At 37.5% G+C, this 24,424-nt stretch overlaps 2 protein-coding genes across 4 annotated transcripts in view; one reads left to right on the top strand and one right to left on the bottom strand.

Moving 5' to 3' along the window:
* Positions 1-7,714: 7,714 nt before the first annotated feature.
* LOC149835233 (uncharacterized) lies at positions 7,715-8,215 on the bottom strand. Its single transcript, XM_090009544.1, has one exon. The coding sequence runs from the start codon at positions 8,213-8,215 to the stop codon at positions 7,715-7,717; it is 501 nt and encodes a 166-aa protein (XP_089865670.1).
* A 13,620-nt stretch (positions 8,216-21,835) lies between these two features.
* Positions 21,836-24,424, top strand: part of LOC149835234 (uncharacterized) — a 65,394-nt gene continuing 62,805 nt past the window's right edge. For all 3 annotated transcript variants that reach the window (XM_090011765.1, XM_090011766.1, XM_090011764.1), the window contains exon 1: positions 21,836-22,069. Coding sequence is in view for 1 of the 3 variants with exons in the window: in XM_090011764.1 (XP_089867890.1) it covers positions 21,988-22,069 (82 nt within the window). In the remaining 2 variants the exon portion in view is untranslated. The remainder of the gene's footprint in view (positions 22,070-24,424) is intronic.

The raw sequence follows: 24,424 nt of genomic DNA on the forward strand, positions 1-24,424 counted from the left end.
GCTGTATGGGTAACCAAAAAACCTGTTTTCAGGTTTTCGGTTACAAAAAAGAAAAGAAAAGAAAAGGCATGCCATTTTCCGGCCAGCCACTAAATATGAAAAAAAATAACAGGGAATGGCCGGCCAGCCACCGGCCAGGAAATGGCTGGCCTGGGGTCAAGCTGAGTCTGAGCATTCAAAAAACAAGTCAAGCTGGGCTCCTGGAGCCAAAGCTCAACTCGAACCTTGCTCGTGTGCACCCCTATTTGTTGGTATGGATCATCGATGGATTTGTGGACTTGGTGAATTGATAAATGTCTCCTCTTGTAGCTTATGAGGAATTCTTTAAGGCCAATTGTCAATAGGCGGTTACATGAAAGAGCTTCTACTGTTGATGAAGTTCTCCGGAAAGCTGTGCTATTGAGTGCTTGAATGACAATTCTTCTTTTCTTTTCTTTTTTCTGAACTGGGTTTGGTAATTGAACTAATATAATTTGGTAAACTTTTTGTAGGCAAGTCTGAAGAAGTTTGCCCGACAAAGGGATATTATGTAACAATCAGATCATGTCATCTTTCTGCTTCTTGTAACAAACAAATAGTTTTGATAAGCAGTCCATGGACTAAAACAATTATAGGAATGAAGATAAACAACAAAGAAAAAATTAGTCATTCTGACATTTGTTCCAAATGAGTGCTGAACTTGCAAAATCTAACAATCACGAGTCTATGTTGGTGTACAGTGTAAAACTCTGAGTGCTCTGTGTCCTGCCACCAAAAATAGTTTCCCATTAGCTTCGACCTTGCTGAAAGGGACTATCCAAGTGTTGAACTCGCAAATTCCTTCAACTTTTGAATGCTTTAAGTTGACCCACCTAGCCAGGTGTGGGGAGCCTTTGTGGTGGGCAGCATCGCCAATATATTGTTTGATTTTCAAAGTGTTGAATAGTCAACAACTTACAGTTTATGAAGATAATCATGGTTTAAAAAAAAATCATGTTGGTGTCGACCATATCTTATAGAAATAAATAATAGAACACCTCAAACGTAATACAAATTCCAAAAGCTAGTTTTCCTGCCATCATAAGCTATTATGAATTGGGTACCACCACAGCTGAGCCCCTCTCATCTAGATCTACATTCATAACATGATAGACTGCAGCTATAAACAAGAGTATTATAGACCATATAATATCAATATAAGTTGCAATTATTAAGACTCAATTGTCAACCTTCTCAAAGAAATGGACAAGCCATCCAATGTGTGTGGGCCTAGCTGCCTTCGTTAGAAGCAATGCATCTCATGTAGACGTGGGAATGACATCCCTCTCCCACCGGAATCCCCGCGGCGCCCATGTGACCAAGGTCCCCTCCCATCTCAAAAACAACCCAACTCTAGGGTTGCCATTCATTAACGTAGGTTTGTTTTTTAATTTGGTTGTATTCATCTTGGGTTACTTGTGTATCATGTTATGGTAAAAACTCATTGCACAAGCCAGCTAGCCGGTATGCATGTTATTCATCATGGAGCACAATAACGTTTGCTTGGCTTCATGCTATGTTGGCAATGGCCCACAAGGGCTCTGTACACTTGGATAGATGGGTCGGCTTAAGACATTCAAGTTGAAGGATGCCACGGTTTAGATATTAGGGTTGCGTGTCCTTTGCTGGCACAAAACTAAAGCAACCGGCTCCTTGGTGCGTAAAAAGGGCACCATGGGTGAAAAGATCAGGTGCAATATGATTGCACAAATATTTGTGCATTAAGCACCTGATCACCTTCCATCTTGGGGACAGGGTCTGTCGGGTGTGGGGCCAAGGCCTGATGGAGGGGGATCAGGTACTTAATACACAATTTTTGTGTCATGTGATTGCACCCTATCCGGACTCCGAACAGGGGGCTTCACTTGTCTGGCAGGAGCAGTTAGTGCACGTCACCTTGCGTTGGAATTATGCAAGTTCAAATCGCAATGGTATGGTTGTATAACTGGAAAAACTATGTTGGCTGGACTTTTCAGTGCAGCATCTCTTTTAACCCAGCGCGCTCTTTCCCGCATAATGAATGAAAAACAAATTATGGTGAGAATGGCCTTGGCCTGGTTAATAATTGAATGTGTATTATGGTTGATATCCTTGACCAAGGAGATAAGGTTTATTAACACATGCAGACACATGAAAGTAAAGTCCAATTAGATGTTGTAGGATCTATAATTTCTAGATTTTGAAGGAATTTGTGATGGCGCATTTGAGAGCGAGCAGTAACAAGGATTCACCTCAGCAGACGATAAAGAGTAGAAGAGAGATATTAAGGTATATACTTTTGTAGGTTTGCTTCAAGAGTGCACTCAATGATTTTTTTGTATATCTACACATTTTGTATACGTGCTGGGCATATATATACACTCTTGGATTCCCTACTTCCCAGGCTTGGCAGTTAAGTCATTGAGAGAAAAAAGAGGCACGTGATCTTCATTAAAACAGTTTTATAAAATAGAAATTTAATTTTTGAATTTGTCTTTTTGAAAAGGTTCGCAAAACTCATAATCGTGAGCGGGCCACCCACGATTATGAGATATGGATCATGGCCACATACCAACATCTCCGACTTGGCCATGAGACTGCTGGTTTGCTCCCACTTTCATGGGCTTCCCAACAAAGATTACGGATTTTCCTTATCATGGTTTTCATCGTAATTTATTTACAAATATCTTAGCCCCATATGGGCTACATGCTTGGTAAACAAGTTTTCTGAGATCCCTTTAGTCAAAGGGTCAACCACCATATCTAACGTAGGCAAATAGTCAACATTTATCTCACCTTTCTCAATCATTTCATGTACATAATGATATTTCACCATTATGTGTTTACTTTTCGAGCTATTAACTCCACATTTCATTAATGAGATTGTTGCTTGATTATCACAATATAATTGAACATGTTTTTTCACGATTTCTAACTTTAGTTCTTTTAGAAACTTGTTAATCCAGACAACAAAGGTGGTGGCTACATTAGAAGCGATATACTCAACCTCTTGGGTGTGTTGAGCAACACATCCTTGTTTCTTACATGACCAAGCAATAGCTCCACCTTCAAACAAAAAAATATAGCTAGAGGTAGACTTGCTATCATCTTTGCATCCAGCAAAGTCAGCATAAGAATATCCGACCAATTCCAACTCATCAATCTGAAAACATAATTGAAGTCCTTTCGATCCTTTTAAATATCAGAATATTCTTTTAGTAGCTTGCCAGTGAGGCCACCCAAGATTTTCCTGATATCGACTGACAAGACCTACTGCAAAACTTATATCAGGTCTTGTACACAGCATCACGTACATCAAGCTGCCAACAGCTTGAGCATAAGGTACATTTAGCTTATGTTGTCCCTCACCTGGACAATCACTCTTATTGAGATTAACTCCTTTAGCTACAGGAGTTCCAATCGGTTTGGAGTCATGCATCCAAAATTTCTTCAAAATATAATCAATATATTTTTCTTGACTAAGACTAAGGATCTTAGACTTTCTGTCACGGGTGATTTTAATTCCTAAAATATAGGATGCTTCACCCATATCTTTCATTTCAAAATTAGTGTTCAACCAATGCTTAGTCTTAGTTATCATGTCATCGTCATTTCCTATCAATAATATGTCATCAACATATAGAGACAGAATGCAAAAATGACTCCCACTTTTTCAAACATATACACAGTGGTCTAATTGATTGGCTACATATCCAAACTTTGTGATAGCTTTGTGAAAACCCAAATACCACTGTCTTGGTGATTGTTTTAGCCCGTAAAAGTTTTTTTTCAACTTGTACACTTTGTCTTTATCAATAATATATCCCTCAGGTTGTTTTATATATATTATTTCCTTTAAGTCACCATTGAGGAACACAGTTTTTACATCCATCTGCCATACATAGAAAACCGCTATGGAAAAAATTATCCTAATGGAGGCAAACTCAGTTGCTGGTGAATAGGTTTTTGTATAGTCAATACCTTCTTTTTGTGAGAAACCTTTTGCTACAAGTCTTGCTTTGAATTTATCAATTGATCTATCAGCTTTATACTTTTTCTTTAGAACCCATTTACAGCCAACTGGTTTTCTTTCTTCAGGAAGGTCTGTTAATTCCCAAACTTGATTCTTTTCAATGAATTCAATTTTTTCATCCATGGTTTCCTTTCAATCTGACGATTCATGTGAATTTATTGCATCATTATATGTCAAATTATCAGTCATTTCATCCAGGTTTACAGAATAACAAAGGTCCTCAGTCAAATAAACATAGTGATCATCCAAATATGATGGGGGAGCCCTAGACCTTTTATGACCACCCCGATTTTAAGAAGTAGAGGCACTGAAATCAGTTGGTCCATTGCCTAACTGTTCTACAGTTGGTTCATTACCTAACTGTTTTACAGTTGGTTCATTGCCTAACTGTTCATTTAGATTATTCAGTAAATCAAATTGATCTTCCATTGGATCAGTGGATTTATTATTGAATTCTTCTAGGAACTCTACATCTCTACTCTCAATCAATCTCATATGCTGATGGTATAATCTGTAGCCTTTGGATCCTTTTGGGTATCCAATAAATATGCATCTTACAGATCTATAATCCAATTTATCCATCTTTGGATCTAAGATCTTTACATGTGCTATAGATCCCCATCTCCTGAGATGGCACAAATCTAGTTTCAAACCAGTCCATCCTTCATAAGGGGTAGTTGGGGCTGCTTTGCAGGGCACTCTGTTCAATGTATACATAGTCGTGTTTACAGCTTCACCCCAAAATACCTTGGGTAATTGTGCTCCTGCTAACATGGATCTCACCATGTTCAAGAGGGTTTAATTACACCTCTCAGCAACACCATTTTGTTGTGGTATTCTAGGCATTATTCTTTGTCTATTTATCCCAAAATCCTTACAATATTCATAAAATTCATTTGAGGTGTATTTACCTCCTCTATCAGACCTTATTACTTTAATATATCTTTCGAGTTGTCTTTCGACTTCACTTTTATATTCCTTGAATTTTTCAAAAGCCTGAGACTTTTGTCTGATTAGATACAAATATTCATATCTTGAAAACTCATCAATAAACGTTATAAAATATAACATGCCACTATGGGTTTGGACTCTGAACGGTCCACAAATATCTGTATGGATAATTTCTAATAAATCAGTAGCACGTATCACATTGGATGGAAAATGTTTTCTTACCATCTTACCATAAATACCGGACTCACATTTTTTTAAGTGAGTTTCATTAAAGGCAGGTATTATTCCTTGTTGTGCTAATTTCTTCATTTTCTTTATACTTATATGTCCTAGCCTTTTATGCCAGGCCTCAACATTAAATACACAGACAATATAAGCAGAAACAGATCTTTTATTGTCACATAACTTGAACATACTATATTCTTTTACAATTTTTTCTTTGAAAAGGACCCTGCCATACTTTTCTATTGTGACCTTACCAAGGACAAACCTGACTTCAAAACCTTTATCAGTCAAAGCTGATACAGACACTAGGTTCCTCCTCATGGAGGGTACATACAAAACCTCATTTAATAAAACACTAGTGCCTTCCACATTGAGTCTATAAGACCCAATACCCATTACATCACAGTAGAAATGATTTCCCATATACACTTCATGTTCACCAGGACCAAGCTCTTTCATATCCACTCACTACAAAAAAATTGTTAATTAGCGACAGAAAATTGTGACAAATTTTTTTCGTCGTAAAGTTGTGACAGATTAGGTAGAGAAAACTATCTGTCACCAACATTTGAATGATTTGTGGAATTAGCGACGGAAAAAATTATGTAATGAATCTGTCACTAATTAGCGACGGATTAACGATAAAAAAACTTTCATCACAAATCTGTCGCAACATAGCGATAGCTTCATGATGGAAAAATTATGTCTTAAACTCCGTCGCAACTTAGCGACAGAGAGGTTTCCATCGCAAATTCGTTGCTAATTAGCGATGATAGTTTTTCGTTGCTAATTCTCAATACAAGAAAAATATTAATTAACGCTGAAAATTTACGATGGATAAATTCTATTGCAAATTAGCGACAAAATTAGCGAGGGAATTGTTTTGTCGCTAATCCATTGCTAATTTTTTATTTAAACCGACCCATCTAGGGCACAAAATTTTCTCTCTCTCCCCGTGCGAAATTTAAACCGACCTCTTTGTCATTCGATTTAAATTGACTTCTTCGTGGAGGGCAACAAAGTTTGAATGACTTCTTCGTGGAGGGTGCAAAGGAGTTCGCTGTGGTCGGGCTGACGCCATCGCCGACGAGGTCATTGATGTTGCAGAGGTTCTTCTAACGGCCATTTCCTCGACCATCGTCGGCGAAGCATATCAAGGCATCCCTAGCCAAGTGGCAGGGGAAAGCGAATCAGAAGCGAAAGGGCTGATACCGGAGGACGGCGACGAGGCAGATCGACCACTAGATAAAAGTTTCATGATGAAGTACGAGCTTGAAAAGGAGGTTGGGAGGGGACATTTTGGTCACACCTGCTTTGCTAGGGATCAGAAGGGCGAAATCAAAGGCCAACTCGTCGTTGTGAAGATCATCTCAAAGGCAAAGGTATGCCTTCAATTTGGGGCTGCTGAGCTTTCCTTTAACACGGTGGCGGAGGAACGCAAAAGAGTGCATTGGTTCGGAGGTGCACTCTCCTACGTTGTGCGATAGACCCTGCAGTGGTGGGTCGGACAAGCGGGGAACCAGGTCAGGAGGGCACCAGAGAGCGTGCTGGAGAGCATGTCGGAGGGTACCAGAGAGCGTGCTGGAGAGCATGCTGAAGAGCACGTCGGTTTTGTGCAGAAGACCCCGCAGTGGCGGGTCGGGCTGCTCGGGTCTAAGACTCTGTGCAACGCCTGTGGGGAGCGATACAAGTTCGGCCTATTGCTGCCAAAATACCGCCTGACAGAGAGCAATTTTTTTTTTTTTTTTTTAAAATTTAGCAATGAATAATGTCCGTCGCAAAACTAAATATGTGCTTATTTAACAACGGACTAGCGACGGATCATGTTCATTGCTAATCTGTTGCAAATTAGCGATGAAAGTAGCGACAGATAAGTTTTGTCGCTAATTAGCAACCAGAAATTTATGATGGACGCTATCCATCACTAATCCGTTGGTAAACAGTTTAGCGATGGATTAGCAATGGATATTGCCCGTCGCTAATACACGGTTTTCTTGTAGTGACTGCTCCTTCTATGGTCTTGGATATATGTCGAGTAGCTCCAGAATCTGCCCACCATCCAGACAACTCTTCATTTGCAAATAAGCATTCAAACACTACACAGATGACTTCTTTGTTGTCATTTCTTCTCCTCCTGTTGTTGTTGTTGTTTCTCTTATTGTACCTATAGTTTCCATGGTTCCCATTGTTGGTGAAGTTTGTCCTATAGTTTTTATGGATATGTCCCTGCTTTTCGCATTTGTAACACTTCACTTGAGATCCGTTGTTCCCTTGAGGCCTTCAAAAACCTGCATTTTGACCTCTGTTGAACTTGCTATTTTTATTACCATTTCTTTTAAACTTGTTGGCTTTAAAGGGTACTCGATTATTGGAGGGCTTGTCTTGGGCTACCATTAGCTCAGATTTCTTATCTTTAGCCATATGTTCTTGTTCAATGGCCAACTAAAGGGGTAGTTCGGTCAGGTTAAGGCTTTTGGAGTTTAGCCTAAGAGCAATGGTTACCATCTTTCAGAAAGCTGGAAAACTATTCAAAATAGTGGATACTTGCATCCTATCTGGTATAACATTACCTGCTATGGCTAGGTCTTTAGCCATTACCAACATCCGGTTGACATGATCAACTATATTATCGAAATCTTTCATTCTATATGAGTTGTACTGTTCAAGGAACAATTGGATATGAACTTCAGATGATGTATCATACTTTGCAGCTATGGCATCCATCATTTCCTTTGCAGTCTTGTAATTCTCAAAGACTCTAATCAAGTCATCATCCATATAAGTTAACATGATGGTCCTAGCCATAATGTCATCCTTTTTAAATTTATCATATTTGTCTTTCTCCTCTGTAGTGATAGTCTCTCCATGTTGAATCATAGTTTTCTGGAGAACATACTTCAGGCCTTCTAGAGTCAAGGCCAAGGGAATCCTACGCTTCCAAATGGTAAAGTTGGTCCCATTTAGCTTATCAGTCTTAGCAAGCTCTGGCACACATACCCTACTCGCCATTTTCTAAATATTGATTTTTTATTATTATAGCAAGTTTAATAGAACAAAAAAAAATATATTAGTTTTACTTGAAGAAACCAAAATGGTTGATACTTAATGAAGCAAATTAATTCTTGAAGAGTAAAAATAAATAAATTATTAATAAGCTTTAATTTGGAAGAATGGTCCACGGCTAAAAAGATAAAATAAAATGTTTTCTGCTAAATTTTGAAATTCAGAGGTATTGAAATGGAATTTCTCTATAAGTTTCAGTTTTTATAAAAAAATTCTGACGTAAACCTCTTTTTGCAAAAACTGAAAACATAAAAGGTGACGACTTAAATAAAAACACAATTGAACCCCCTTTTAAAAAAATGAACAATTTCTGGGGCAAATTGAAAATTTCTAAAAGCGGGTATAAAACTTGACTATTTTCATTTTCTTATGCGTATTTTCCGCATCTCTCTCTCTCTCTCTCTCTCTCTCTCTCTCTCTCTCTCTCTCTCTCTCTCCAGAGGCTTCTTCACAAAGCTTCTCTGTGTTTCTCAAGGCTTCTTCATGAAGCTTCTCTGCGTTTCCTCTGCATTTTCTCTGTATTTTTTTATAGGTTTTTGCAAAAAAGGAACCGTGGCTTAAGAAGATCAACTGACAGAGTGTTCGGTGGTCGAGCGGCAATACCGAAAACACCGATCGGTGTTCGAACGACCAAAATATCATCGAAAAGAAAGAAAAAAATGGCTAGTTAGCGAGTGGCAACGTCTGCAGAGGGTGTTCCAGTACACCACTATTTTCAGGTGCGATGAATCTCTGTCGTAAAGCTAAAACCATCAGTCACATCCAGCAGTCACAGAAGACCACCGAGGAGCAGATGATGTTTTCTGATTTCTGCTAAAAAAAATAAAAAAGAAGAAAAAAATGGCCAAATCTGCCTCAAGCCCCTTTCCTTTTTTTTACTCTTCTCTAGAGACTTCCTATGGAAGATTCTCGGCTTTCTTTGCCAGATGCGATCTACAACGTCGGGAAGATGACGTCCGAAGGACTTGATGCCAGGAGGGAGTCATCCGACGTGGTTGAATGCAAAAAAAATTGAAGTTCCTCCTTTCCCCACCCACCCCCTCCCTTTTTTTTTAAAGGTTGACGTGGTTTTAACGTCTGAAGAAGAGGCAGAAATTGGCCGAAAGCCCAGTCTTCAAAGAAGACCCTGGTTGTTGTGCCTCTTTTGGGATCTGAGACGAAAGAGTCTAATGACTCTGTTTCGACGGTCTCCTCCCTTGTTTTTTTTTTAGGAATAGTAAGACTCAGGGAATCTCTTGGCCAAAAAAAAAAGGAACTGAATAGCTACACAGCAGAATCCGTTAAGGTATTTAACTATGCTAACAATTATTATTGTTTTTTTTAACTGATAAAGTTAAAGACTTTATTAAGCCTCAGTTTGTAGAGGCAAAGAACAAAAAGAAAAAAAAAATGTGCACAGACTGCCAGATAAGGGGCTTCATTATTAAGCCCTGGCTTACTTGTATATGCTTAATCTAGTTGTTGGTGACTTGTTGAAACTGGTAACTATGATATACAATCGAGACAAGCGTTTGGAGCCTGATCACCAGCCGTCGAGAAGAGTACCACCGATTGAAAAAGTCTCTTGCACCAACCTTGCTCGGATATCACTGATGGCGCAGTAGAGAGCGAGCGGTAACAAGGATTCACCTCAGCAGTGGTAGACGATAAAGTGTAGAAGAGAGATATTAAGGTATATACTTTTGTAGGTTTGCTTCAAGAGTACACTCAATATTTTTTTTGTATATCTACACATTTTGTATATGTGCTTGGCATATATATACAATCTTGGATTCTCTATACTGCCCAGACTTGGTAGTTAAGCCATTGAGAGAAAAAAGCGGCACATGATCTTCATTAAAACAGTTTTATAAAACATAAATTTGATTTTTGAATTATCTTTTTGAAAAGGTTCGCAAAACTCATAACCGTGAGCGAGCTCACCCATGATTATGAGATACATGAAGGATATGGATCATGGCCACATACCAACAATTTGCGTAGCGGAAGAGATCAACTGAGCCGGCCAAAGATCGGTGTGCAGTTTGTCGTTAGGCTGGGAATCAATAAGGGATTCCCCACAGGGGTTTTCTCTCTTAACTTTTCTCCTGTGTTTTTCTTTTTCTCAAGAACTTTCTTTTGTATTTTCTCTCACGCATCGCCATGATTTTTACCTTTTCAATATATAAGAAACTTCCCCCTCTTCTGTGAACCGTTACCCCTTGCAGAAATGGCCTACTAATATTCTTGGCTCACCCGTTAAGAGAAGATCAGAGCAAGTCCCACAGAACTGAACATTACTGTTAGTAAAACTATTTTAGTGAGTTAAATGTGTAGTAAAAACTCAGCTTTGTTTTGAGATAAAAATGTTCATATATAAAATAGTTATCCATTCCCTTTCATGGACTCTGGGTAAGGCCATCATGTGGTATACATATCAATTCATATGCGGTGGCAAATATTTATCACATCGACATAAGGTTGGGTGTGGTACGTATCACATTTCAAATACAGGTTAGCATGTTTCTGTGATGTTGAAAATCGTTGGGGTTGGTAGAAAGGTGATATGTCCTATCAGTATCCAACCTTTCCAAGACCCAAAATGGTGATAAGATCTCTCTCTCCTCTCTCTCTCTCTTGCTGGATGTTTGTGCATAAAATCTTGGTGGATGTTTATGCGATCCTGCGTATGCATCTTATACAGTGATCTTTTGCTCCCTCCTACTGACACTCTTCCCTCTTTTGCCAGTGGCTCCTGAGTGAGCCCGTTTTGTCTGTCCGATCTTTTTCGCTTCTGCTTTCTTTTATTTGTTTTGACTTTTGATCTTGTTGAGTTCATGGTTCAACTTTTTGTTGTATTTCTTTGGGTTCTCTCTCCTTTCTCTCTCTCTCTTCATAGGCACTTTTTTTTCTTGGATAGTCAAAGGGAAAGCTAGCCTCCCGTTGGTAAAACCTTTATTTGGTTAAAAAATTTTAAACCCACTTTAACCAAAAAAACCACATCCTTTGGACTAGTACCATTATCATGTCACATTGACAAATCGATAGGAGGCCTATGTTGCTCCATCAGTTTCCTCATAACACAATGCCAGTTGTGCCAAAAAATGGTAGCGTACCTGCATAATACACGTTTGTGTATATATTGCAATACAGATACAATATAGTAGAAAACCTCACTTTTTAAAACTTGTTTGCATTTTTTTGTGTGAATCTAACCTTACAGATACAGAATAGGTTTCAGATAACGTATTTGCAACATTTTAGCAAGTTTTTTAAGGGCTTCAAAAATCAATGGCCCATGATGTGCTAAAATTTCTAGAATCAAATTTCAAATTTTTACATCAAAAAATACAAGTCAATGTGTTTCCTAGCAAAAAAAAGTCAGTTTGAGCGGACACAACTTGCACCTTTAATTTTCCAACTAGATCCTACATACTATATACATATAGAGAAAGAGAGATTTAGAGAGAGAAAGTGGTAGCTGCCTACCATTTTTCTGAATTACAGCAAGCAAATGGGTGTTTTTAGTTTTTTTTTTTTAAATGAACATGTATTCAGTCAAAAAATGGTAGGAAGCTACCACCTACTATATATATAATGTGGTAGCTGTCTACCGTTTTTTTGGCCTACCACAAGGTATTTTTCACAAATCTAACCCTGGAGATGTGTTTGACATGGTTGATCTTCTAGAAACTGTACTTGGATTATGTTTTTTTGATAAAAAAACATCATTGTTTAAGCCTTAAATATTTATGAAAATCTTACACGTTGATAGGAATTGGACAATCCAAGAGTCTAGTAAAATCATACATGTAAAACACATGTATGTCAGATTTCAGGAAAACATAATAATACCCTTCAAAAGCCTGGTAAACTAGAAAAGTGGTAGACATCTCTCTCTCTCTCTCTCTCTCTCTCTCTCTATATATATATATATATATATATATATATATATATATATATATATATATATATATATAAAAGAGCCAGAACTTGTGAAGGAATACATCCAACTATTCATTATTCATCTCCCATAGCTGTAAAAGACATCATTTTCCAATTTTGATCGACTGGACCACTTCGCTGATATATGTGACCTTTGCTAAAGTGTTTTCTTGAAGCAGAGCAGAGGATACCTGACAAAGGACTAACACAAAAAAGATTAATAAATAGATTAGAAGCAAAGAACTCTAATATTGCATCACATGTACGGTTGAAAGCATGCAAGGCACACAGGGCCTTATTGGTGACTCAAACACTCGTGGCTATCTTAATCCTTTTTGGCTGTTTATGGCCTTGGACAAATCCATAAACTTGAGTTGTCCCATTTAATAGACAACCAAATCAAATACTTCCAATTTTCTTTTCCATAGGAAGCTTCAAGAATTGTCACCGCGTGCCCCACTCTAGTTGGTGTTGCGACTAGGTCAGACTGCAACCGGATCAAATGGTTCTAGGTTAGGTCTAACAATCATAGGGCCTCAGCGGATCCTTGTCCAGGGTGTTTATGACCCTGCATACGTGTTCTTTATGGTGGATTTGCTAGGAAACCACACTTGGATAATTTTTTTCGATAAAAAAATATGATCTTTTAAGCATTGAGTATTTATAAAAATTGTAGACCATCGATTTTTTAAAACCTTATAAAAAGCTAACTGCATGTCAGAGTTGGAAGATGCAACAGTCGATTCTTATAAAATCAAACATTAGATCACATCTTATGGTCGGATTTTATAAAAAATAGAAAAAAAACTCCAAAATACTGGTAGGCTGGAGGTATGCTAGAAAAGTGATAGGCAGCTACCACCAATCACTTTTTTAGCCTACCATCAGTGTTTCAAGGTTGTTTTCGCAATCTGACCCTGTAGATGTGTTCGGCATAGTCGATTTGCTAGGAAACAACACTTGGATTATGTTTTGTTGATACAAAAATATGATCTTTTAAGCATTGAATATTTATGAAAATTGTATATCATTGATTTTTAAACATTATAAAAACCTACATGCATGTTGGAATCCCATAAAATAGTAGATTCTTATAAAATCAAGCATATATATCACATCTGTATGGACAAAATTTATAAAAAATAAAACAAAACCTTCAAAAGACTTGTAGGCTGCTAGTAGGCTAGAAAAGTGGTAGGCAGCTATATATATATATGAGAGAGAGAGAGAGAGAATGTACTAGCTGCTAGCTGGGCTTTCGAAGGATTTTTCCCATGTATTACTGAAATATGACCATACATATATGTTCGACACAATCAATTTTCTAGAAAATGATACTTTGGATCATATTTTTTTTTTATGAAAAGATGATTTTTTAAGCCTTGAATATTTAAAAAAATCATAAGCTGCCAATTTTTTAAACCTTATAAAAACCTACCTGCATATCACAATTGGATGATCAAAGAGTCAATTCCTATAAAAGCAAGCCTGTAGAATGTATTTGTACGTTTAGATTTAAGAAAAACATGGAAAACCCCTTCCAAAACCCAGTTATCACATTGGTTAGCTAGAAAAGTGGTTAGCAGCTACAAGAGAGAGAAGGGAATAGGTGCCTATAACATCCTACTGTGAGCAAAGGAGGGGTTTTTGAATTATTTTTTCAAATCTAACCATGTAGATGCGTTCGACATGGTTGGTTTTCTAGGAAATGATACTTGGATCATGTTCTTTTAATAAAAAAATATGTTTTTTTATGACCTTGAATATTTATGATACATCTAAAATTTTTACACCATCAATTTTCAAACCTTATAAAAAGCTACCTGCGTATCGGAATCGAATGATGCAAGAGTTTATTCCTATAAAATCAAACACGTAGAACACATTTGTACGGTCAAATTCAAGAAAAACATGGAAAAGATCCTTTCAAAAAGCCCCATAGGCATGAATCGGTATAGGCAACAACTCTCTCTCTCTCTCTTTTCAAAACATCTTTAAGGTGACCTTGAATATGCCGGGGGTCAGCGTGCACCAGGAATCGTTCGCAACAAATGACAGATTATTTGGCGAACTTGGCTTCTCTCGTCCTGGTGGGCCGTATGGATGACCCGCAACAATGCTATTTTCTTGCATATTTCGGCAGTGTTCAATAAACTGGTGAACATTATTCTGGCAGACATGTATGTCATTATGCGCATCAGCATCCCTGATCTTCAGTGCAATCTGCCTCCATGGCCCCCTCATGATCCAGGGTGATGCTCGTTGACTAAGTGTATCTGTATCTTGTTTTTTTTTTTTGAGCTACTTGGCATGTCTTGGGTCATTTTTGGCTTTTCGGCAGGTTCAATGTTGGTTGAACCTGTTTCGTAATGTTGATGGTTATAGTTCGTCTCTCTCTCTCTCTCTCTATATATATATATATATATATATATATATATATAGATGTTAGTGGATGTGCACTGCAATGGATGCTCAACACGTAAAAGACCCTTTCGTGGAGCTTTAAAAGCACTGATAAACGCCAAATGACTTTTAGCAATGCTTTTAAAGCGGTGATAAAAGTTTTTTGACTTTTAATGCGCATGAGATGTGTTCACGCAATGGATGGTGGGCGCATGTCCACTATTATCTATCCAGAAAGTGAATAGCAAGCTACCATATTCTATATATATATATATATAGTCACTAGAACATGAGAACTCAAATATGAGAACTAGAAATATGGGCATTTTCAACATTTTTTTTTGCAAATCCAACCATGTGGATGTGCTTAGCAGGGTGAATTTGCTAGGAATCAACCATTGGATCGTGTATTTTGGATAAAAAAATGCAATTTTTGAATGCTTGAATATTTATGAAGATTATAAGCCATTAATTTTAAAGCCTTAAAAAATCTCATTTATGCATTAAAATTGAATGATTTAAGAGCATCTTCTTGTAAAGTTGAGCACATCCTTATGGTTAGATTCAAGAGAAAAGAACAAAAAATCTATAAAAAATCATGATTCATACGTTAGTTCTCATATTTTTAGTTCTTATATATATATATATATATATATATATATATATATATATATATATATATATATATATATATATATATATATATATATATATAATATTTGGTGCCTTTGAAGGCACCAAATTATATGAAACTATTGAGCTAAAAAACATAGGTTAAAGCTTTATCAACTCAGTTTGCCAGATGTCTTCATGAGCGTCAAACTTTGGATCTTGTTATTTCTATCCCAAAATATGATTTGTTGAGTTATATAATTTTAGTGCATTGTATACCGTTCATTTTTGAAGCCCTAAAAAACATGCTTATGTGCCACAGTCATATGATTCAAAACTCATTCTCTACTAAACAAACATTGCAAATCATGTCCATAAGATTTAATTTACAAAAAACTAGACCGTAAGATTTTCAACGCAATAGTTCTATATAATTTGGTGCCTTCAAAGGCACCAAATATTAGCCCATATATATACATGCATAAAGTGGCAGGTGCCTACCGCTTTATGTGCATGACCAAATTGAACCTGCACACACGCTAAAGGTCTTTTAACCTTTAGAGGCTCCTTTAACGAAAGCATGTGTGTTGAGCGTCCATTGGGTTCACATCCACTATTGTCTAGCCAGTTGGGTGGTAGGCAGCCCTCTCTCTCTCTCTCTCTCTATATATATATATATATATATATATATATATATATATATATATATATATATATATATATATATATATATATATATATATATATGAGTCACTAGAATATGAAAACTAATCTATGAACTATGATTTTCATGGATTTTATTTTTTTCTCTTGAATCTAACCATACGGATGTGATCGACATGCTTAGCTATATAAGAACCCACTTTTGAATAATCCAATTTTGATGCATAAACAAGATTTTTAAGATCTTCATAAATATTCAAGCATTCAAAAATCACATTTTTTCATTAAAAATACACAATCCAATGGTTGATTCCTAGCAAATTCACCATGCCAAGCACATTCACATGGTTAGATTTAAAAAAAAAGTGTTGGAAGTGCCCATATTTCTAGTTCTCATATTCTAGTGATTTTATATATATATATATATATAAAATCACTAGAATATGAGAACCAATGTGTTAACCGTAATTTTCATGGATGTTTAATTTGTTCTTTTCTCTTGAATCTAACCGTACAAATATGATCTACATGCTTGTTTTTATAAGAACCCGATCTTGAATCATCCGATTTTGATGCATAAACTAGTTTTTTTAAGACTTTAAAATCAATGGCTCATAATCTTCATAAATATTAAGCATTCAAAAATCATGTTTTCGTCCAAAATACACGATCCAATGGTTGATTCCTGGCAAGTTCACCATGCCAAGCACATCCACATGGTTGGATTTGCAAAAAAAGTGCTGCCCATATTTCTAGTTCTCGTTCTCATGTTTTGGTTCTCATATTCTAATGACTCTAAATATATCCGGAACATGTAAACAAGCAAAATATTGAAACTCAGATGAACCCAGATTCTCATTGGGTTTTTTGCAAATCTAACCCTGAGCATGGTCCATTGGCTTGGAATTGACTATTGGATTAGGATCACAAAATGTGATTTTGTATGCTTGAATATTTATGAAAATTTTGAGCCCTTCATTTTCAAGTCCTAAAATAACCTTATCTTAATCTGATTATCTAAGAGTCTGTTTCTATGAAACCAAGGATCTAGATCATATTTGTAGGGTGAAATTTAAAAATAAATAAATAAAACTGAAAAACTCTATGGATACCAGTTTTCATATTTCTCTGATTTATATAATGTATATATATATATACATGTCGCGTGTACGGGCTTCCTATTGAACACGAAAGACACTGCTTGCACATAAAGGGATCAATCATGGGATGTATAGGAGAATGGACAATCACCTGTCACCTTAACCATTTGAAAGAGCCCATGGTGGGTGGAAATAATGTGATACTTTTTCAATACTTGCACTTATTAATTTTCAAATTTTATATTTGTCTGCTCTCTTATATGTCCTTGTATTTTTTTAAATTTAATGTATGCTGATATTTTTTATCATCATAGAAAACATTTTTTTAAATGATTTTAAAATTTATCATGAGATTTTCCCCTGCTAAGAGATTCCGGATATATAATCTGATTGCGCATTACTGATCCTTGCTGCACTAAGATCCTTTAGGTCGGGTCAGGATCTTGGCTAGCTAGAAGAATGCACAATCCAAACAAAAAGGACTAGTATGGGTGCAAACAGGTTGGATAATAATCCCAAAGTGAAAATCAGCAATAATCTTGTATCCAACTCTCCATATCTATACTATATTCAATGTGGTAGTGTTGTATCCAGATCCTAATTTTCACTCTTAATATTCAATTCCTTAAAAGGGGTTGACAACACAAGCCACATGGCAGTTTCTGGTAGATCAATGGGGATCTGGATGCTTCTATGTAAAGGTATGATTGGTAATTTGACAGCATAATCAATAAGAAAGCTAAAATAAAATATTATTTTTAATGCCACTAATGTTTCAAAATTTAATTTTAGTTCATTGGAACCATATAAACTCATACCTAGAACTCTTATTAACTTTGAGGAACTCCATGTGGCTGGTAGGAGCTGTCAGTGCACGTCTCCTTGTGACGAGACGTTGTAGGTTCAAACCCCAGTGGTACGTTGAATAGTAACTGGTGGAGGTCTGCCTAACCCCCAGCTTGCATTTAAAAAAAAAAACTAATGGTAGTCTGGTAGACCCAAAGGAGTTGCACCCATGCCCTTGGGCTTATAGATAGAGAGCTTTCCCCTGTCCAAGCTCAAGTCTCCATGTGTGCACCTACTTCTGCAAAGCCAAGAGGGAGGCTCTCTCGGGGAGCCAAGGGTCAGGTGCCATGACATGGCTCCAACAGATTTTGAGCCCCATAATGAAAGACTGTCGGCCAAAAATAAAGGGCAGTCAGGTGCAGAGGCACACTCAAAGTGTGCCATGTGATGACACTGATCCTGGCTCCTCTGGGTCACCCATGAGTTTTACATCATTGGGACAATGATGGTAAGTATGACAGGTTAAGACTAGCCGACCAAGTCTCTGATCCCAGATGCGGTTTCTCCGTGTAATAAACGAAAAAAATGGTTGAAAAAAATGGTTTTAGATGTATTGGAAGCAAATTTAAATGGATCAGATTTGACCTGGATTTAAACATAGATCCAACAAAAGATACCAGTCCAATAAGTAGTTTTATTGTGCAAATCTGAATCTTACTTTGAAGTTCGTATCTTAAAATAATATGTTGAATTCAAATTGGAGGTCCAATGAAACACTGTTCATTTGCGTCCTTGCTCGTTAGATGCAGTTTCTGATATGCCTTATTTTTTTTTTTATCTTTTTCTTTAAGCAAGTCAGGTTAGGCAAACCCATAGGACCCAGCCAGTTCATTAGTAGCAAAGGTTATACAAAAATGCTATTCACAAATCCTGTAGTGGTACCCAATTAGAGAGTTGTCTTTTCAGGTATGCATATGACTAAGTAGAGCCCATAGTGGAAATTGAGGAGGCATAGAATTGCACATTTGTAAAGTACTTGTTTTTTTATAGGCAAGCTGGGGTTAGGCAGACCCCCACCAGTTATACAGCATACCATTGGGATTTGAACTTGCAACGTCCCGACACAAGGTGAATTGCACTAACAGCTCCTACCAAACAAGAGGTTTGGCTTAGTGGGAAGTACCAAAATATCTGTCCGATCACATGAACGTGTAATTTGAACTAAATAATTATTCTTTAACTATATGGGTCGGGTTTGGGCTGTTATTTTCTTAACCCAACATAACTTAAGACGCAAGTTGTATCACCTGAATTCTCCAATTTACTCTCGTGTCGTGTCCTCTTATATACTATTCTTAACAAAAAAAAATCCTAAAAATAAAGTATCGTGTGTCCTTTTTGCTGTGTCATTGTGATGTACAGTAGATGATGCAAGCTCACACACGTGCATTGTAGGACTGAACTCAGGCTAGGTCCGTTGACAATTTGTTCACTCGGATCTGAGTTTGGTTCGATTGACTGTTAGGGGAGGACTAGGTTAATCAGGTAAGCCCTTCAACATCCAATTAGCTAAATGGGTCGGGTTTTTTTTTTTGAAAGAATAAATGGATCAGATTTTGCTCTGGCTTTTGACATTTGAATCTATGATTGTAAAATACTCGGGTTCAAGACCTAGATCCGAACCCATACTATCAAATATTGGCAGTCTATATTGGGATCTAGGTAGGATCCGGAACACATGTGTTGGCTGTTGTCAGATTCGAACTTGAAACTAGTTGGGCATATATCATTAAATATGGCTCCAGATCATCTCCAAATGGAACCTATTACTTTTTATCCGCATAAGGTAACATAGTTTATCATTTTCGTCCAATCTAGGATCATATGAGTTCATAACAGATAAAGATCTGCAATCTATTATGAGATATGGAACTGGATAAAAAATTGAACCCGATTCATTAGAAACAGATATGGTGTCGGGCCAAGCATGAACCGACCCATATCTGACCCATTTGCAGCCCCTAATCTCAAACCAACCATTTGTGGATCCATTGAAAGCTTTCTGTAGCTGGATCTAAATCCAATTAGGCTACAGCCGGCACCTGAAGTGGATCTGACCTGATCTCATGATTGTGTCGGACCGGAGGCCTCCCTTAGCTTGTTTAAATCTACAAGATTGGATACAAACCTATGCACATTGTAGTACGGAATTCTCACCCCAGTTTGATCCTTATCCATGTTTGACAATTAGGGAGGGAAACGGGTTTGACATAGCTCGGGCCATGCTTGACTCGACATTAGATCCGATTTTGAAATGTGGATCTGATTCTAGATCTGTATCTGACTGGAATCTTATTGTAAGGATCCAGAGCTTGTTAGAATTTGAATTTCTGTGTTACTGGATCTGCTGGAAACAAAAAGATCATTGATTTTCAGGCAGAAAAGCCAAAACGGATCATGTCAGGTCCAATTTTGGCCAAGACTGACCAGATTCTCCTTTTTGTATTCGTTCCTAACTTGGATTGGAAGAGACCGAACCATACTTGTTCCAAATCTGGAGCATATTTAATATATTACTTCCCGAGAATGAAAATCTGGGTAGGAATTTTCAATTTGTATTAGAACCCGAATCCATTAGGGCAAGGGCTAGGGGGCGCGTACCAAACCCGTTCGTGTTAGGTTCGTTTGGATGGCGAGCCGAACACGAGCTTGTTCGTTATACATAGCCGAGTCGAGCACGAACAAGGGAAGGGGTGCTCGTCTAGGTTCATATAGGCTCGTTGAGATATCTTATGTAAAATTTATTGCACTATAAATGTTGAAACAAGCATGTTACATTTTCACTTTTAGTCCTTTCAAGAAAATTATTATTATTTTTTAGGCGAGCCAATCAGCCAAATCGAGCTTGGCTCGGGCTATACGAGCTGAACTCGGCTTGGCTTGCACGAGCCATACCAGCGCTCGTTACATCAATTTGGTTCGTTCTTCTCGTTTACCAGCCTTAGCAAGAGCCCACTGCATCTAGGGGTGGCAATCGGGTCGGGTGGGTCGGGTTAACGGGTTGGCAGGTCAGAATACCTCAACACGAACATGACCGTTTATTAAACGGGTAACCCAACACGACACGGTTAACCCGTTTAACCCAACACGACACGGTTAACCCGTTTAATAAACGAGTCTGGTCGACACAACACGGTGACCCGTTTATTAAACGGGTTAACCCGATAACCGACCCGAGTAACCCGAATAACCTGTCTAACCCGAATAACACAATTAGAAACAAAAAAAAAATACATAATATATTTTTTTTTCTGCAAATCTCAATATGGAATTGTACTACCAACATTAACATAAAACTTCAACATAAAGTCATATATATAAACGGGTTGCAGGTTGATGGGTTCGGGTAAACGGATTGAGCCGCCCGCCTAACCCGTTTATTAAACAGGCCAAACGGGTTGGCGGGTTGGCATACCCCTAACACGAACATGACCCGTTTAATAAATGGGTTAGGCGGGTCGACCCATTTACGACACAAACCCGTTTAAGCCAAACCCTAACCCAGCTAAGAACCGGGTTGGCAGGTCAGGTCAGATTTTGCCACCCCTAACTGCATCTGTATTTTGTAAAGGCTCCCTTGACCGATTATGGATCTATTTTCAGATCTGATCACGTCATGCAGGAACCAAACTGCACAAAACGAATCTAAGCAATAAACAAATTTATTTTGGATCCAGACCTTAACAATTTTTTGGATCTGAATCCATCTCTCTGAATCTCAAATTGATGAAGCTGGACCCCCATTCTATCGGATCACATCGTTTCATTGAATAACGGACTCGTTTTACAGTCGGAACCGATTTCTCTGGGACCCGAATTTTGTCCCGATCCGACCGGCTAATGCCCAGATTAGAAAAGTCAACCAAGACTGAAAAAGAGGTAGACAAGGCAAGCCCAAGTGGCCCAAGTCGGCGAATGGTTCACGGGCAAAGTTCATCGAAATTTGCGGGCAAAATGGTACTTTCATCCTCAAACGTTGCCTATAAATACGAGCTCGCCTATTTGCTTCTTCGCGTCTCCGTCCAACGGCTCCAAACTCGTCCGCACCAAAGGTGAAGAAGAAGCGAAGCTCGCGTTTGGGTTCGGTTCCGGGATCGGGTTCCAGGAGGGTTGCTTTCCCCCTCGCCCTCCGCCTTCCTCCCGCTCGGATCCCTCCCTGCGTCGGAGACGATGAGGCGCTCTTCCACCAGAAAGACAGGCGCGCCTACGCCCGCTTCTTCGCTGAATTCCGCCGCCGATCTTTTCCGCTCCGGTTTGCCCTTGTTTCACCCGATTCCGTTCGGCTAGATTGTTTCTTATCTCCTCTTTTCCCTCTGTTTTCTGTTTTCAATTGCAAACAACCGGTTTGGGCTCTTGTTTTCTCCCTTTTTGGTGCTTGTTTTATCAATTTGATGTCTCTCGCTTCTGAATTGTAAGTTGCGACGTAACCGTCGTCGTTCTTGAAGGGTCGGGTGGATATGGATTGGAATTTTGTGGTGAATTTCTTCAGGGCAGAGAATATTAGGTTCTTTTATTCTTTTTCCTTTTTTGTAGCCTTTTTCTTTATCATTGATCATGCCATTATATGCACGGATTCTGTTGCTTTGAAAGAACGAAGGATGCTTCTTATGTGATAATTTTGTGAAATTCATGGGAGGTAGAGAGATGCGCATTGAGCAATGGTGAAAAATGCTGGAAGATCGAGTTGCTATTGATGGTTATTGGACAGTCTTTACGAATCAAAATTTTCCTTTCTACTTTCTAAGCAACGCACAGATAAAAGTTCATATATGAACCTTCCGAATAGGGATGCTACTGCTTTTGAAGGAATCGTCTGGTATAGTTGAACAAGACAAATTTATGATCATGATGAATCTATTCCTTGTTTAGTGCAAAACATGTGTTAGCACGTAACACACTATGTCTTGCTATAAATATATTCAAGTTTAGAGAAACCCTAAAACATAGTGCTATTTATGTTTCCCGTAGGCTGAGAAACCCTTAAATGTATGTACACGTGTATGTAGCTATTGTAAATGTTTTACAATGTCTAAGTGGGTCGAAGAGTGCAACTTAGGTCTAGGATTGCATTGGTCTATGCAAACCCAGACTGGAACTGAAGCGTCCCAACTCATCAATGTTCATCACTATTAGAGCGTGTGGTTTGAGGTGGTTGGATCTGAATCTTGATCCCGATCCATTGTTAAAATGTATCATTCAACATTTGTAATATTATATATATTTTATATATATAAAGTATAATACATATTCATATATGGTATATATGCATATGTATTATCCTAATTATATATATAAAATATATATTTCTCTATTTATAGGCATAGGGGTAGTTTAGACATTTCCAGTTTATGCATATTCCATTTGGAATATGTTTGTAATTTTATCTTTTATTTTATTTTTTATTTTTTCCTTTTTCGTGGTTTGCGCAACCTAGGGTGGCTCCCCAAAGAGTCGTTGGGGAGCCCCCAACGGTCACAAATGTGACCGTTGGGGGCTCCCAACGACTCCTTTGGGAGCCCCCTAAGTGGCTCCTTTCTTGTGTTATAAATAGGGGTCTCCCCCTTTGTTTTTCCATATTCTTGAGGGAGCTTATGCTCCATTGTAATGGGGTTTTTACCCCTTCTCCATTATTCTTCAATGATATGCAACTTATGACTTTATGTCATATTTTTCCCTTTTTATGGGTTTTATGTGTTAGCACATTATGTGCTTATGTTGTTTCCCTTTAATGGGTATATTTGCACTCCACGTGCATAAGTATGGGTTCATTATTGAACCCAACATATTCCAAGTCACTTTCTAACATGGTATCAGAGCAAGGTTGAGATCGAGTTGCTCTTTGGTGCATCGGGAAGCGTGGTATTCAAGAATTTGTTAAAGAAAAATGGTGAAGTATTCATTTCTCTCTATTGTCTTTCTTATAGTTATTCGGTATGCATTCTATTTCTTTGGGTATTGTATGAAGAATGGAATATGTTCTTTTCTTTATGTGTGATTTTTGTCATTATGTCTTTTTTGAGTTTCTTGCTACTCCATTGAATCGTTTTCGTATGTTTTTCTTTGAAAAACTTTAAATGATAACTTGTTTGGCGAAAAATTAGATATATGATTGCTCAAAACTTGCTTTAATGGGTCGGTAAAAATTTATGACCGTTGGAACTTTGAATTTACATTTTAAACCTAACCTTGTTTATGAAAATACCTTTATATGAATGTTTAGTCTTTAAAGAAAGGTATGTTAAGATTAAAATGCTTGTGAAATATAGTTTTTTGAAAAATGTTTGGCATATATGAAAAATTCCATATTATGTGTCCGTTTTATATGAGCAACATTTAATTAAGAAAGTTTTTTTTTTTAATACCGGTTGAATTAAGTTTTAAAATGGTCTTATGGAATATGGTGATTTTCTTTCCATCTTTACACTCTTAAGGATGTTTTCAACATTTAGAGAGTTCTCTCTCTTTTTAATAAGAGACATTTATATTTTTATGTTGTGATTGTCTCTTGTGGGTTTTGGTGTTTGCCCTTTTGTTTGTTCATTAGTGAATGTTGTAAGTGCTTAATGCACTCTTTTGCTTTTCCGCATATTTCATTACAAAAGTTATG

This window comes from Nuphar pumila, chromosome 6, assembly GCF_984573655.1.
Source record: "Nuphar pumila chromosome 6, dmNupPumi1.hap1.1, whole genome shotgun sequence".
NCBI lineage: Eukaryota > Viridiplantae > Streptophyta > Magnoliopsida > Nymphaeales > Nymphaeaceae > Nuphar > Nuphar pumila.